Source organism: Alligator mississippiensis, chromosome 1 (assembly GCF_030867095.1).
Source record: "Alligator mississippiensis isolate rAllMis1 chromosome 1, rAllMis1, whole genome shotgun sequence".
NCBI lineage: Eukaryota > Metazoa > Chordata > Crocodylia > Alligatoridae > Alligator > Alligator mississippiensis.
The window spans coordinates 192,814,152-192,831,445 of NC_081824.1; the positions used below are offsets into that span (position 1 = coordinate 192,814,152).

General features: G+C 44.3%; 1 protein-coding gene across 3 annotated transcripts in view; it reads left to right on the top strand.

Annotated features, from left to right (window-relative positions):
• LOC132245644 (uncharacterized) overlaps positions 1–6,564 on the top strand; it is a 241,338-nt gene extending 234,774 nt beyond the window's left edge. For 2 of the 3 annotated variants that reach the window (XM_059718336.1, XM_059718354.1), the window contains one exon: positions 2,998–6,564. In XM_059718336.1, coding sequence (XP_059574319.1) covers positions 2,998–3,113 — 116 coding nt within the window. In that variant the 3' untranslated portion in view covers positions 3,114–6,564. The remainder of the gene's footprint in view (positions 1–2,997) is intronic. The other variant, XM_059718349.1, reaches the window with a different exon arrangement.
• Positions 6,565–17,294: the final 10,730 nt, after the last annotated feature.

The following is a 17,294-nucleotide window of genomic DNA, read 5'->3' on the forward strand; positions in this document are numbered from 1 at the left end:
ATTACCCTGGGGTGAAGATTGTCAGGGCCGGCTGACTTGAAGGTATCCAGCTTCTCCAGATGTTCCTTCACGAAGTCAGCATTAATGGAGGGCAGGGGATCACCCTCACCCGGACTTCCCCGTCCCGTAGCGGGCATGGGCGTCCCTTTATATGGTTGGGGGTGGGGCATGTGTTTGTGTGGGGAATTTGTGAAGGTGTGGGGAGCTCTGTGTGTGGAGTTTGGAGCCCAGGGAGGGTGGGTCCCCACAGAAGGGTCAGGAGTGAGGGGCAGCAGCAGGGCTGGAGGGGCTGTGGCTTGGGATTCAGGTGCAAGGTCAGGGCATAGGCATATCTCTGCCCCCCCACAATCATATTACCTCCCCCACAGGTGTCCTTTTTTTTGAAACTGGAAATACTGTAACCCTACAGAAATACAGTCTGGTGGCATGTACAGCAGCACCCAGCAAGTAAATCTGTGGAGGGGAAGAGGCAGGAGGGAAGGGGCAGAGGAGCAGATCAAGGCTCCCACAGTGAGCGAGGGAGTGGGGTAGGGACAGTGGCGGGGGCTGGAATGAATGGGACCTCAAGGCCAGGGTGGGTCATGAGACGGAGTTGGGGTGGCTCGTCCAGGGGTGCAGGGAGGGGAGCAGCTCCCCGCTGCTGTGTGCACCCCTGGGGGATACATAGGGGGCATGCGCTCCCTGGATTTATGCGTGGGGAAGAGGCGGGCTGCTCATTGTGGGCTGGTGCTCTGCGCCCTGCTGCCTTTGCCCTGGGAGCTGCACACTGGCTGTGCCAGGCCCCCTACCCATCTAGTGGCAGGAGGCACAATGTGGCATCATGTGGCTTCTGGGGCAATGGAAGCAGGGTGTAGAGCCCTAGCCTGCAGCAGGCAGCCCACCTCTGCCCTGTGCAAAAATCAGGGGGGCACATGCTCCCCATGCCTCCCCCAGAGGTGTGCACAGCAGCGGGGGCTACCTTCCCCATGACCCTGGAGGAGCCTCCTGTGGCTCCATCCCATGACCTGTTCCAGCTTTGGGGTCCCATTCACCCCTGCCACATTCCCTCCCTCACTGTGGGGGCTTTCATCAGCCCCCCCACCTCTTCTCTCTCCCCCTTTGCCTTCACCTCCCCCTCCAAAGACTTATCTGCTGGGTGCTGCTCTGCACATCACTGGGCTGTATTCCTGCCCGTGTGCATGCTACAGCTACACACTTGCACATGGGGTCTGTGTGTCTGTGTCTGCGTGTCCCCCCTCCCCTTCCCCCGCCTTCCTGGTGTGGCAGCCCAGAGCCCACACTGGGGCTGCCCTGCAGCTCCTCTGTACTGCCACCACTGCCCCACTGGGCAGCCCAGAGGTGGGGGTGATGGCAGTGGAGAGGAGCTCGGGCGTGAGCTCTAAAACAGTATGCACAATTAACATGTTTTTGGCAGAGTACCATCGGGGTGCTTGCTACTTAATGGGCTGTTGCAGGCGACAGATAAGCCTGCATGGTGAGCAGCAGGGAGACCCACCCCCCCAGTAGCCATTTTGAGGGGGAAGGTATGTGGCAGAGCACTTTTGGTGTCTGCCACTTTAAAACTGAGCAGGCAGCTAGAACGTGTGGGCCAGCCCTGATGAGGCAGCCATTTTAGATCCAGGCCCACATCCAGGGTTGGGGCAGCAGTCTGTTGCTGCAGCCAGAACAACAACATCCAGCTGAGCTGATATTCAGAACATCCTGGGAGGTAAGGGCAGGAGCTATGGGGATGGCAGGAGGCTCCTTGTCCTGGGTATGACATGAAACTGCACCCTGTTGGGGAAGGATGGGTTGGTGGGGCTGCCCATGGTGGGGGAGTGACCCAGAAATGCCAGGCCAGTTGCCTCCCCAGCAAAAGGTGGGGAGGGGTGCCTTAAAACCCTAGCCCCCACACCCTGGTGGGATACCCAGACCTAGGGACACGCATGGGGACCAGGCATGTCTCTGGACACACAAGTCCTATGGCATGTAAGACCCCAGAAGCCCCAGTAAGGGGGGCAGATAGTTGGAGTGGTCCCAGCGAGGGGACAGGAAGGGGCCAGGTATGTCTATGTGACATGTGAGCCTCATGGGAGGGTAAGACCCTGGTTAGCCCTAGAGACTAGGGCAGTAGCGTGGCCCCAGCAAGGGGACTGGAAGGGGCTGGGTAAGTCAGTGTGACACCTGAGTCCCACAGGAGGGCCCAAGACCCCAGTGGCCCCTGAAAAGGGAGACCAAAAGGCCCAGCGAGGGGCTAGGGGCAGAGTCAACCCAGTGTAAGGCACAAGGCCAGTGCCATGTAGAGTAGGAAAGCTCAAGTGACCCAAAGGGCTATCTGCTTGGGGAGCAATGGCAGGTTGAGAGTAGCCCTAGGTAGGGCAGTATGAAAGAGGCCTGGTGAAAGAAGGCAGAGTGTTAGAGGCCTCAGAGAGAAGGGCAGAGTGCTATAGGCCCAGCAAAAGACTGAGTTTGGCTCGGCCTTAAGCCGGATGTGTAATAATAATCTGGAAGGCCCTAGTGAGAGGGCATAGTTGGAAGGCCCTAGAAGGAGGGCATAAGTTGAAGCCCCAGGGAGGAGGCAGATAGGCCATGGTAAATCGATGGACAGCTGGGCCAGAGGCCAAGACCCCAGTAAGCCTTCAAACATAGTGAGGCCAACTTTGGGTCAAAGGTTAAGAACTTGTTTTGGATGCAATCTGTGAGGCAAGGGCCATTGTGTAGGGGCAGCATGGAGCTGCAGACAGTGCCCCCTGGCATCAGGGCATTAAAATGTGCAGCCTTCCCCATTTTACACCCATTTATGAAACAGCAAAGTCATGGCAGGCGAGTCTGAGCAGACTATCCTACATAGGTGGGTGGGCCAACGTGAGAGCGAGCCCCAAGATGCCTCCTGTCACAATGGTAAAAGAATAAACATGTTAATTGGTTCTTGCGTTTAATCATGCACGATAATGGTGCTTAATTGACAGCCCTAGTCTCAACAGTACTTTTTCACCTCTGTTTTGTTCACTGTTACAGGAGAAGTGTCTTTACTCCGATACTGGCATGCCAGAGCTTTCAGAAACTTAACTGGAAAGCAACCTGTTGGGACCAGGATGTGCGAATGCAAATCAGATAGATACAAGTACAAATAAAGCATTGACTTGCTGGACAGGTTTGGGTGTGATTTTTGATGCTGTGTACCTGGACTTGACTAACATATTTTACCACTTGTAGGAGTCTGTGTATGTGACTCAATGGAGCACTGAGGAGGAGGCTATAAAACTGATAACTGGCAAGTGAGTGATTAAGAATAAAAAGATTGAGTGAAACCTATTTGTCATCCTGTGACACCTCTTTGATTTGAATTTGGTTAGTTGTGATGCAAATGGAAGTCCAAACTCCTCTGGCTTCTACTATCAAAGAAGGGGGAGGGAAAAATCATTTGCTTTGGGGGCCCTCCTGACAGGGCTACCAAGCATGTCCTATACAGCAAGTATTCACATCACAAAACTGGCCTTTACTTAGGATACTTGTGGTCATCCTCACGAGAAAAGACAGGGATTCAGCAAACATGGAGGAAGAATGTTCCCTTCAGCCCTAGTAATGGGCCTTTCAGGTCAGCACTGTGACACATACATTGCATTTATGATTAAGTGTTTGAAATTTTAACCGCTGCTGCTGTTTTTGTTGCATTTGTTCAGTGGCTAAAGAAGCAGTTTGCTGTCAATCACCTTGTATGAGATCTAATTTCACTTAAGCACACTGTTGATAGGTGATCTGGAAATGGAACCATTAATTGTAATGTAGTAAGTATATGTATATATTAAATTTTATTGCTTCATATGGTTTTACAGGGAACTTATGTGAGACAATTTGAAATCACTGAAAATTTGCAAATATGTATACTCTACAAATCATATCATAAGAGATGTATATTTAGGACACCTCCAAAATTCAAAGCAAAGCTCCTCTGACATCTGGAGGAGCAGAATCAAATTCTTAGAGAGGAAGAGCAGCATCTTGCCTTCCACATATTTATTATCTCTTAAGTGCATAGTATATTTTTTAGTGTATGCATCATCATCATCATCAATAGTGTAAGTTTAATAACTACTGGATCTTAACACACAGAATTGCCAAGTATTAATATCCACTAAATCAGTGCATTAAAAAAAAATAGTATTAAATGCGTGGCAAAAGTAAAAAATATTCCAGTGTTTTTCCAAGAGCTTCCAAACTTTTCCCATGTAATATGATCATCTGCACAGCCAAGGTATCACATGTCAAGTCTAAGTAAAGGTCAGACATTTAGCTGTAACTTGGAACGTATGGGTTTGAATCAAACACAATATTTTCATATTATTTGCATTTATACATTCTTTGTGCTTTTATGTTTCTGTTCAAAAGAAAGGAAATCCTAGATAGCAAGACAAGTAATCTATGTTCTGAGCCAATAAATCCAGTGGGAAAATGAACGGATATCATAAGAAGGTTTTTAGGAGTGGCAAGCAGACTGTTGGGTGGAGATGATGTTAGAAGGACTTTAATGAGAGCTGCAGGTGCTCACCTGGGACATTTCTCATTTGTTGGCAGAATGACAAAGATGGAAGCTTGGTTGTTTCTTTTAACATGCAGCTCAGTAAAAATTACATATTTATATTTAAATGAAAGACCAAAATAATGCTTATCTAAGGCTCTAGCTACCAAAATGTTTTTAATGCCACAAACAGATCTCAGTAGCATTAAAGTAATCAGTTCAACAAGAACTCAGCCAGCTACCCGTCTCATCCACAGAAGCTCCTTTCTATCCCTAAGGGGCCTTCTTTCACACTCACTTAAGAGAGATATCCTTCAGGCTGAAGAAACAAAACAATGGGATTGCACTTCATTTTTATGTAATACAAAATTCTTTCCTTCTTACAAGATGTTGTTCTCCAGCAGAAGCTGCCTCCAAAAGAACTTCACACTTGAGGACTTTGGACCCCAACAGTAACCCTTCCACAAACAGCCCCGGTTACTTGAATGAGGCCAAATGTATGAATAAGGAGGTAAAAAAGTGCATGAGCTTCCGTTTAGTCTCTGCATGGCCTATCAGGATCTTGAGTTAAGACTCATAGGTATAAGCAGGGGTTTCTTTCTGGCTTATTTCACCCCACTCCCTGTTCCCCACAAAAAAGGTCTATGGGGTTTTACCTTCACCCTCTGTTCCAGGAAGGCACAGCTGAACAAGCAGAGGTCAAGCGCAAATTACTTACTGCTGTCCTTGGCTAGAAGCAGGGAAGAAGCAATGAAGGAGCTGCAGTTCAGTGTCTCTGTCAGGATGCCTCTGGGGTTCTTCCTGTGGCAGCGCAGCTCAGGGCAATGAGAAAGTCGCACTCTTGCCCTTAAAGAACACATAAATTCAAGCTTCTTGTATGTATCTAGGATTTCATTTACCATCACTGCTTAAAGACTCAGTGCATAGACCCTATAAATAAATGTGCACAGAAGACTGACCATTTACGTTACAAATGGATCTTCATTAATGTTTCAAGCTGTCAATAAAACTTGTATAGGGAAATATTATTATTAGCACTGAAAGGCTTCTGTGGAATATGTGAGGAAAAATGGTTGATACCAGGGGACTAATAATATGCTCCTAGTTGGCTTTTAATTCAGCTTAGCATATACAAATGCTCTTAAGTGTTGAATGGAAAAGCAAGCTACAGTATCTACAGCGTATTTCAGCAAAGTGCAGCTGGCTGGAATATTTCATGCCTGGGGCAACATTTTCCAGTTCAAAAGATAAACACTTATGTATAATAGAGAAAATTAGTTTTATAGCATATTTGTTTTAATGTATGGCTACATATTCAGACTCATTATTGAAATCTGTAAAAGGAAAATAACTTCCATTGACATTTTGCAGTTTCCTAGAGAGTCAAATGCCTCCTAGTAAACATCAGCCCTCTGAGCCCCATCTTGGAGACAGAGGTCAGAACTCATACAAGTTAATATTTTTCAAGCCACACTAAAAACTTCCCATTGGCTACCTAACATAAGCTGTTTACAGCCTGCACATAAAAGGAAACTCCTGTTCAGTCCTTTGACCATTCCTGTAAACTGATTAAAAACCTCTCTCAAGAAACTTCCCCTAGTGAACTCCTCCATAATATTTTATTGTCTATGGTCCTTAGTGTATAGAGATGCATTCTGCTGAAGACATAGATAATAAATATTGCTTAGATAACATAGCCTGTATATTGAACCTTATTAAAAGGTAGTTGTAGGGCTCTTTTCTGATCAAACCTGATTAAAACATGTAAGGGAGCTTTCTGATGCTTCTATCCTAATACACCAGTGTGCATGGCTGTCAGAGTTGCATGCAATTTCAGAAATTTCACTGTAACTTAGTTAAATTTTACTACTTCTAATTGCATTTTTTGTCAAAGTAAACTTTTAAAAAGTGGGGAAAACTCCACTGCACAATGAGGTATTGAGAAGCATGTGTTCCATGGTACAGAAAGATATGTTATGATTCTTATCTTCATGAGACTGTGAAAAAATGGTTCTTTGTCCTCAACCTCATTAAAAAGTTATTTAATAAAGAACTTGAAACCATTATCAATATTTACAAAAGAAATGCTTGAGAGCTGAGTTATGTGTTTTAAAATTCATAGAAGGCTCAGTGCATTGAAGCAACAATATATGTGATAGGAAGTATAGTTGACATTTTCCAAATATAAAAACCAGATGATGGAAGGTTTAATTTCTATACATTGGAGCAGTAGCTGAGAGTTTACTAACCCCCTGGGAATATTTGCAACTCAGCAGGGTGCTGAAGGAATAGAAAATTTCCCAGCACTTGTGAAAAATAGGTTGCTATCTACAAGATTTCTCTAAATTTGGTGCCAGACTGTTTTTAGAGTGAGATAAGTATTGGAAATGAAGAACTTTGGAACTAAAACTTATTTCCTGAATTTCACTAAGAAACTGTCTGAATAAATTAGGTCAAACTATTAAAAAGTATTTTGTGAATAATAAGTTGTTCTACTAAACAGCTTGTTGACAGTCAGGTCTTTAATTTTGCTGCTTGCAAGATATTACTAATGTTTTTATTAGTAAATGTATACTATAGTTCAGACATAGGTTAGGCAGGATCTGGGGAACCTGACTGCAACCAAGATAGGAAAGGAGCAAAAGGTCTATGTTTACTGCAAGCTTTATGCAGCAATGGTCACTTTGTTCCTCCATTCAAAATTTTGATTATCAGACCTTGCCACCTGGTTCAAGAAGTACCTAAGGGTAAAGTTACATGTTACACTTAGGCCATACCCAGGACACTTAAAATGTGAGTGTCTGCACATTGAAACTTGTTAACTTGTTCTAAGTCCTTCTGAGCATCTCAGAGTTACTCCACTTCAGGTGAGGGTTAACTAGGCCAGGCTACCTAGCTCATGTGAGGGTAACTTCAGTCTGCTCCACAGAGATAAAATAAGCAATTTGCAGTCCTCCAGCATCACAGGAAGCGCTGCTGCCCCCCGCCCCCACAACCCAGAACAGGGATAGAGCTCAGATTGTCTTAGCTTCTAGTCATGAGCCTGATTGACACCCCTCTAATGGCAAGTCAGAGCTGTGCAGGCAAGAAACAGTACAGGCAACCCCCACTTAATTCTCTTAATTGGTTCCTGAAAAACCAAGCGTTAAACTAAAGGAGCGTTAAGCTAAACCGAAAGATTTTGATGACCCAAGATGGCGACCGCAAGTGTTTGTAATGACACAAGTTGGCGACCACGATTTTTATAACTGGGGATCTTGGTTTTCTCTGATTTAAAAAAAAAATCCCCAGTTTTCAGTTTAAAAAAAATGTAATTCCAAATCCACATTTTTTCCATGATTAAAATGAAACACCATTTAATATAGATTTATATTAGTGTTTCATTTAAATCATGGAAAAAATGTGGATGTGGGGTTACATTTTTTTAAAACTGAAAATTGGGAATTTTTTTAAATCAGAGAAAACTAGGATCCTTGGTTATAATGAAACTCACTGAGTGCTAAGTGGAATCAGGTATCAATTTAAAATGAGCGTTATAGTGAAATAGCACCAAGCGAAACAGTGTTAAGTGGGGATTGCCTGTATTGACCCTTAACATACAACTGCTCACAGCACAATCTAACTTTAACACTGCTTACCATTCCACAAACTGTTTGTTTTAAGTGTAACATGTAACTGCACCTTAAGTTTCCAGTATTAAATCCTTTAGCTAAAGCTTTGCTACTAGGCATGTCCAAAACCACCTAAACCTTGAGAAAACTAGGCTACTAGGTACCTGCCTCTCAGGCGACTGTCACTAATTAGGGACAGGTCCACAGTTGTCCCTGGACAGCAGTGTCCACACACACACTGCTAGGGGCTCTAAGTATCATAGAATCATAGAAAATTAGGGTCGGAAGGGACCTCAAAAGGTCATCTAGTCCAATCCCCTGCTCAAAGCTGGACCATTCCCAGCTAGATCATCCCAGCCAAGGTTTTATTTAGCTTGGTCTTAAAATCTTCCAAGGATGGAGATTCTACAACCTCTCTGGGTAACCTGCTCCAGTGTTTTACTACCCTGCTTATAAGAAAGTTTTTCCAACTATCTAACCTAAACTTCCCTTGCTGCAACTTGAAACCGTTGCTCCTTGTTCTGCCATCTGCCACTACTGAGAACAGTCTACCTCCATCCTTTTTGGAACCACACTTTAGGTAGTTGAAGGCTGCTATTAAATCTTCCCTCAATCTTCTCTTCTCCAGACTAAGTAAGCCCAGTTCCCTCAGACTCTCCTCAAAAGCCATGTGTCCCAGACTCCTAACCATTTTCATTGCCTTCCCCTGGACTCTGTCCAGTTTGTCCACATCCTTTCTGTTCTGGTACTTAAACCAAATCAAACACAAAACAGAAGGGAGAATGACCAGACCAGTAATGGGAAACTGTCATTCTCTTTACCCTGAAAAGAATGAAGAGCAGAAGGGCTAGTTGAGGGCATCTCTTGTTGCCTGCATAATGACTAAGAAAGGGGAAGTAGAAGGTAAATAGAGTCAGCAGGAGAGGGCAGGTAGGTACTACCAAGTAAGGGTAGGCAGTATGAAAGTCCAAGGGACAGGATTAGATTTGAGATTGTGGAATAGGTAGGCATGAGACAGGGCAGGCAGGTGTAACCTAGGTGCACCCAACTATGTGCTTCCCTCTCCAAATCGAAGACATAGGTAGCTCGGTAGAAATGTTGTGAGAGGGATCTGTAAAATACTGGCCAGTTCCCTCTATTCCCTGTAGAGAGAGGCCAGAACCAGGTATAGCTTAACTATATACAGATGTATTAATGTTTATAGAAAACCTTAAAAAGACAGATTTATAAGAAAATGTAGATAAATATGTACAACAACAACAGGTAAATATAGCTAGGTAAATAAACACAGGAATCCACAGATGGGTTCAGGCAAGAACAATAACAACAATTAAATACAGATAAACCTCAACTTGCTGACAACCCAGGCCACACTGAAAAACAACAGTCTGTCTATCTATCTACAAAATGGGAGGCGCAAGTCTTTCTCCCCTTCCAGGTACCCTTGTGGCCAAGACTATTGGGTGTTCCCCTAGGGTGCCAAACCATGGCACCCTCCTAGGGGGAGGGGGGTCCCAGTACTTCCTCAGCCCCAGATGGGCCCACCTGGTCCCTGATCCTGCAGGACCCCCTGCTTTCATGGCCTCCTCCCCTGTGGGAAGCAGTTCCCTGGGTACTCACAGATCTGGGGAGCAGGCTGGGATGGGTTCTTGGAGCCACAGGTGCCATGTTGGGGCCCCCAGAGCCCTGTCTTCTGTTGGGGCTTGGGCCACCCACGAAGGTCCTGATGCCTAGGCCTTGCCTTCTGCCTTCTGTTGGGGCTTGGGCTGCATTGTGTGGGTCCCAAAACCCAGAATGCTGGACCTCCGCTGCACCCCACTGGTGCCTCCTGGGTGCCCGGCCTCACACGAGGTAGTGGGTTGCAAACCTGAGCGGCCTGACACTACCCCAGGGTTTGGGATGCTGTGCAATGCCATGTACACTGAGTCCTTGGCTGCATGCCGAGGGTAGCAGATCCGAGCCACCATGTGCAGATCCCAGGGTCTGGTGGCCCCATACACCACTATGTGCACTGAGTATCCTGGGACCTGCCGCTCCTTTTATTCACTTTGGAGCCTCCACCTCTGAAGGCTTGCCAGACCTGCAGAAGGCAGTCTTTAATCAGGTCCGTGAGGCTCTCTGCCTCCCCCTCCATGTGATGGGCAGGGCCAGCCCCACCCCACCCAGCCCTTACCTGATTGGTAGACAGGCTCCACCAATTGAAAAGAAGGTTTTCTGAGCCCATTTGAGCCAGGCTGCATCAGTAAGTCTGCCACACAGGAAATAAATTGCTTAAACTTTGTCTGATAGGTGAGAAATTGCCAGTATTAGGAGGGAACAAGGGAAGATTAATACATGAGCCCAGGGGCAGCACAGTCTAGGCAGGCATCCTGGCTCCAGGCATCTGGCGTGGGAAGTGTGAGCCTCCTCCCCTCCAGCTGGGCCTGGCCCAGAGGCTAGAGGGTGGACGTGGGGCTCCATGCATGTCCCACCGGAGCTGGCACAGGAGTGGGTGGGCATCTGGGGGTGGCACAGAGCCCATGTCCCACCCCAGGCTGGCCCCAGCCCCGTCCTGTCCCACAGCATTGGGGGACCACAGCCTCACCTGTGTGACAGCTGCCAGGCGGAGGTGCCGGGCCGCATTGGGACTGGGGCTGCCTTCACCTCAGCACTGCTTGCGCCCCCTGACTCACCTTGGCTCTGCCAAGGAGGCCAGGAAGAGCCAACTGCAGTCTCCTGGCAGGTGCAGAGGGAATCTGCCCTTGCCTGTTGGGAGGCCTCCAATTGTCTGTTTGCCAAGGGCCTCAATAAATCTTAATCCACTACTTGGAGGGAGCCTGCAGCCAGGGGGAAAAGAAAGTCTGGAGCAGAGCGTGAAGTGGGGAGAACACCGGGAGAGCGAGAGAGAGGTTTGGGACTAGCCAGAGAAGAGGATGATGAGGAAGTGTTATTTCAAAACCTGTGGGGTGGAAAGCAACCCTGAGTGGCAATTAAGAGGTAAACACTTGATAGTAGTTGGGGACAGCAAGGGATCGAGTAGTCTGAGTAAGAGTCACAAGCTTCCTGCAGTTGGAAGAGGAGGGCAGAGTGCAGTCACATGGTATTGTATCCATGAAACCTGAACACAGTAATCAGATGTAGTAGTTTATTCTGTTTTATTCAAACACTGCAATTCCCTCTAAATCAGTTGTTGCCCACACCACCAGCCTTGTTCAGATTCTTGCAGAGCCACTTGAAAAGATTTATCTTTGGATAGTACTTAAGATGGAAAGTATCTCAAAAAGAACAAGGACAGGGTAAAAAATATCTCTTTAAAACCATTCAGTGTTCCCACATCTTTTACAACACTGCTCATTATGCTAATGCATATTTGTTGTACCTTGGAAGTACAAATATAAGTCTAGGTTTTCTTAGTATTTTATTTTCCCATTAAAACTCAACTAGTAGGCTTGGAGGCCTGAAAAAACTATGGGCCAGATACAGAAAGATGTGTAGTCATCTAATCCCTGTTTTGGCACTTAAACTTTCATTAATTTAAACTGATTTTAATGTGTAGAGTTCAGGCACCTCAGCAGGATTTAGACACTTATATACCTTTGTGGATCTAGCCTGAGGTGCTTCTAGCAAGAATATTTTGTGGATAACCCCTGGATAGTGTAATTGGTTGTTCATGTTAAGTTATAAAATGAAAGGACATTTATATAAAGCCCATTAAAAGGCCTCATCTGGTGTAAATCATACAGCACTATAAAGGAAGCCAATTTGCACCAGATGAATCTGACCTGCTGTCTTTCAGGCTCACTTAGCATTATTACTCACCGTGGATTTTTTTTCCATGTGTGTGTTATTTTGTCTACTTCAGATATGTATGGGTGCTAGGAAAAGAATGTCATGATCACACAACAATCCATTTACAGATGGGAAGGTATTTAAATGCTTACAGGTAGGCAAGTGGAGTGGTTAGGTCTAGTGAATAGGGCACTGGATAGGGAAGGTGTAGTCAAATGGATAGGGCACTGACTTGGGAGTCTGGAAGCCTGGATTCTACTATGACAAGTCATTTAACAACACTGTATTCCTTTTTTCACTTCCCATTCCTTATCTACTTAAATTATGTGGTCCTTGGGGCTAGGGCTCTCTTTTCTTTTGTACAGAGCCTTAAAGCAGGGTCCTGAACTTGGTTGGAGCCCTTGGTTGCCAAGGTAATGCAAATAAAAAGGAAGGTGAAAGAGAGTTTTTTAAAGTTATTTTCATTGTTGTAAAATAATTTACAGTCCATATCAAGAGTGCTTTTTATTTTTTTCTTATATGAGTTGTTTTGGTTTCAGGAATTGTATCCTTGGAAATGACCCATTGGTTAAAAACATAATCATAAATCTCTGTAAAAAAACAACAGTTCAAATTTCCACAGATTTGTTGCCTTCAAAGTGTATTTGAGTGTGTGATGGGAGGGTAGGGGAAGGAGAGAATTGGAACTAATTAGATTACAGGATTAAACTACCTCTTAAAAAGATCCCATACTGTAGTTGTCAAGCCAATTGCTAAACTATATTCATCTATACTGTACACCATACAGCAGCATACAGGGAGCATTCATGTATGTGGTAGTTCATGATTATTTTGTTCACAGCTATCAAGATTAACAAGATGCAGCTGTGCTACATGGTGATACAAATACCATAAGAATTAATCATTCATTTTATTAATATACATTATTAACCATTTGAAAAGGCATAAATATTCAAAGCACAAATCCAAAATCAACAGTAAGTCCAACGCTCATGTAAGTTTTATGCTATAGCCTGTTTACCTAAATATTTTTTTCCCCAGAAGTAACTACCATTGCTGATGTATTTATTATTCATGCTATAGTAGTGCCAAGAGATCATGTTGAGGCTCTCTTGTGTGAGGCACTACACAGGCATAGCATAGAAAACAGTTCTTGCACTACACAGCTGACAGTCTTAGGCTATGTGGTATTGAAGATTGTGGCTATATCACTCTTGGCTGTGTGAACACCTACATTTCAAGATATTCATGGAAGACATTTTAGAGCAGTGCTTTCCAACTCAAGGCTCACTGGCAGCAAGACTCCTCAAGGCTCCTCTAGCCACAGGAAATTAAAAAGTTAAAATTGAGATTGACAAAAGGTGCCAATCCGATGTGGTTTACAGCACACTGCATGCACAGTATGCAATGGGCCAACAAAGGCTAGGAACCACTGGTTCAAGGGTTTTGGCTTGGTAGAAAGGGAGAATCTTCCATGGAAATTCACTGGAGTGTACACAGCAAACTACTGGGTGATTTGGTGATGAAACTTTTCACAAAGTGTTGGAGGAATTTGCCCTTTTCCATGGCATTGGAATTGTAGGGCCATAAAATCATGGGTTTGGAGGGGGCCTCAATGATCATCTTGTACAGCTACAGTGCCTTGTACAGATACAGAATACATGCTATTCCTAAGCCATTCCAGACAAATACTGACCAACCTCTTCTTGAAAACCTCTAGTGAAGGAGTTTCCAAACTTCCTTAGGCACATAGTCTGAGTGTATTGAATTCTCCTGAAATTGCTCACAAATCTGCTTGTGATCTAACCTAAATAATTTTAAACCAACATCAATTTTTGGCACTCCCTATTCCCTCCTGTCTTCCATGTTATTAATAAAGTATTTAATAATATTAGTCTTAGCTCTAATATCTAAGGCACTGCACAATTAATCTGTTCCCATGCTTAGAACTGACCAGTTATTCCATGGCCATTCGTAACTAGATTTTAATCCATGACAGGACTTTACCTCCCACTCCTCTCACTTTGTGGTTACCAGTTTTCCTTAATAGCCTGTTGAATGGGAGTTTTTCAAAAGACTTTTGAATGTCTAAATAAATTATATACTTTGGTTCCCCTTTACCCACTGTTTTTATTAACTCTTAGAACTGTAAAAAGTTTGACAGGTCAGATTTGTTCTTATAGTAGCTACCTTGCTTTTCTCCTGTCAAAGAATTTCTAAATATTCTATATTTGTCTTTAGACTTTGAGCATTTTAGCACAATGGCATTCTGTAATTCATTTCCTGGAAAAAACATCAAATAGCTTTCATGGTTTAATTAATAATAACAATTAATGTAATGTATTAGTAGGGTTGGGTATTTGACTGGTCAAATAAAGTTTGGTCAATTGACCGGTCAAATAGCTGTCAAAAGTTGTCAAAAATTGCTAATAGGTTCAAAGAAAAAGGACAGAAAAAGCACAAATTTTCCATTAAGAAATGTGTCAAAAACAATTAAAAATCATATTTCTGTCAAGAAAACTACAAAAAACATAGTTCTTTTATAAAAATTGCTATAATCTTTGATCAGTCAAAAATACGTAGTTAGTTGACAATATTTGACCTGTCAATTGACCAGCTTGCCAATGCCATATATTAGTGCTTTTTATCATCTACTTCTGTGTAATAAAGTAAGGTTTAATTCTATAATTTGCAGGAAAATCTTCTAAGTACTCACAGAGTTCCTATCATGGCAATATCTGAGTCTCTCACGCTACTTATCTCATTTTACAGATGAGGAACTGAAGCACATTGAATTCTCCCTTAGTAACTTAGGAAAATATATACAAGAGGGAGCACTTTGTGAAGCACTGTGTGTACAGCAACAGCTGGAATCATCACAATTCATAAAATTAATCTGAAAAGTGGCTAGTCCCAAACCTCTTTCTCCACACCCTTTTGATTTAAAAATTATATATTGTGTTGGAAGTACCTTAAAGAGCACATATAATGCAGGTAGAGTCCAAGCCCTCCTTTCCATAGATTTGTTGTGCCTGCAAGATTTTGCTGGCTCTGCTAGTGACCATTTATTTTGGCCTCTCCCCATATTTCCAGAATTTCATTATGCATTTTTGCTTTAGCCAGAACTAATAAAATTGGCTGCATCTGAACTTGTTTCAAATGTACATGAGAGCAAGCTTCCTGGGAAAGAAAGAAAAGAGAGAAAAAAAAAACTCGTATAAAATGAGTATATTAAATTCTCTGTAAGACTGTCCCATAGGTTAAACCCACAAAATAATACAGAAAAACTGTAAGGATGTAGCTGCCTAAATCCTGTCCACTTTTTCCTCCTAATTGCCTGAGGAAAGAAAAAGAAGTAATAGTTTTTTCCAAATCTTCTGGAAAATCTGGCAAACCAAGGAGCAGGGGAGAGTTCCAAAATGAGAAGCACCCACTGAGAAGGCAACAGACACTTTGGGCCAGAGTCTTCTAAGGCTCCACACTCCCCAGTGTAGCTGATTTTGCAAATCATCATCACCACCACCTTGTGTATCAAGCAAACCAGAGAAGGGGGGAGGGCTACAAATAAATGTAGCCTGCTGGGTGTGGTGTTCTTTCAAAGTTGTAATTCTACAAGCCACTGGTGGGTACTAAGCACTTTGGGAAATCCAGCTCTCATTTAGGTAAGAGTATTAGGAAGCCCCTGTGATATGTATTAGCCAATTTCACCCTTGGTTGGTGTTGTGAGCAGTTTCAAGAGAGGAAAAGATCATGCAGGAGTCCGGGTCCAAAAATCAGCAGCCTTCTAAATTTTTATTTGCTCGGGCCAGTTACTGGAACACAAGTTTCCTTTAGTTCCAGCTCTCCAGGATTGCTATGGTTCCTGCAGAAACAAAGTGATTTCTCTAAGGAGCAATCAATACACTGCCACGATTTTAATCTTTGCCTGGTGGCATGATTTCATTTTTTTCCTGTGCTTGATTCCCCCTTCAGCTTCAGAAATAGGGACAGATCTAGAGACTACTGAGATCAAATGGAGAGCAGCCTTTTTGGCAGTGAAAAATACATTGCAGTTTTCACCCTTTCTGCAACGATTCAGCTTTTCTAACTGAGCTGCTGAGATAAAAGGTCAGCCAGGCCTGATAGCCAGGTCTTCAATACCTCCTCCCCCACGGGTCTGGGAGAAATAAATTGTGGTTGTAAGGAAGGGGAGGGGAATCTATTTGCAACTTTCTTGGGGGTGAAGATGGGGGAATCCAGCTCGGAGCACAAATAAAATGCTTTGTCTGGTCAGTTTGAATTGGGATTTATGAATTGCTGGTTCACCTCCATCAAGCCCCCCTTACACTGAACCCTGAAGTGTTAAGGAATATGTTTGCTGTTCACTGCAGCTCTCTGTTGACTTTACTCAGTAGCTTTGTTTATAAGCCCTTGTTGATTTTTCTTCCAGCGTAGTTTAATTAGCTAGACCAAAGACAGCTGGTCCAAGCATACTGCTGCTCCCTAGATTGTGTTTTTAACAGCATCCCAGTCCACTTAGCAGTAGGTATTGGAGCAATAATCAGACCCAGGACGCATTGTAATGAGAAACATCGAAAGCACTTTTCTGCCTTTGGGAAATCTGTCTCTCGACATCAAAGTCTTCCCCACAGCTCTTCCTCCCTCCAGAGGCTTGCTTCTATATCGGGAAAGGAGTGATGCCTTTCATGGGATCTGTCGGGAATGATATAAGAGAAAAGACCAGCTTGGAGATGAGGCTTGATTGAAATACCAGGTGGCCCCCTTCCGTGCTCTCGGATGCATCTGTTTGCCCCTGTGTTTGGGTTGCCATCAACTTCATATGGCAGACAAGGGTCTTTGGGAGATGTGGTATCTTTTTATTAGTTGGTCTAGGTTTGGGAGCAAAACAGGGCAGGAGTAGCCCTGCCCTGAACTTCTCCCCTGGGGACCAAATTTGCTCTCGATGGGCACACGTGGAGATGTGCTCCCAGGGAAAGATTGGTTGATCTAATAAAAGCTATCGCATCTACCCAAAGCACCTTGCCTGCCTAGATCCGTGCCAACACACCTACAACCAGCCACCACACAAACTTCACAAGCAAGCCGAGCTGGCGTGAGCTCGCACACGCCAAGACTCAGCATCGGACCTGGACAGAGCTCGGGGAAACCAAGCGATGAGTTCACTTCGCAGGGGGCGTTCCGGGGAGGATGCAGAGCTATTAAAAGGCTTTAAAACAACCCGGCCAGGGCAAATGACTGGGGACTTCTTAAAAGGAGCGATCGCAACAGGGGAAACTAATAAGTGCCCCTCAAGAAGGCAAGACACGCTAGGGGCGGAGGAGAAGAAAGCTCAGCGGGGAAACTGAGGCAAATCGGAGTGGGGGATGGCTTCAATCAGCCTTCCTAATGAAAAGCAAAACGTTACATTTCTGCCACCA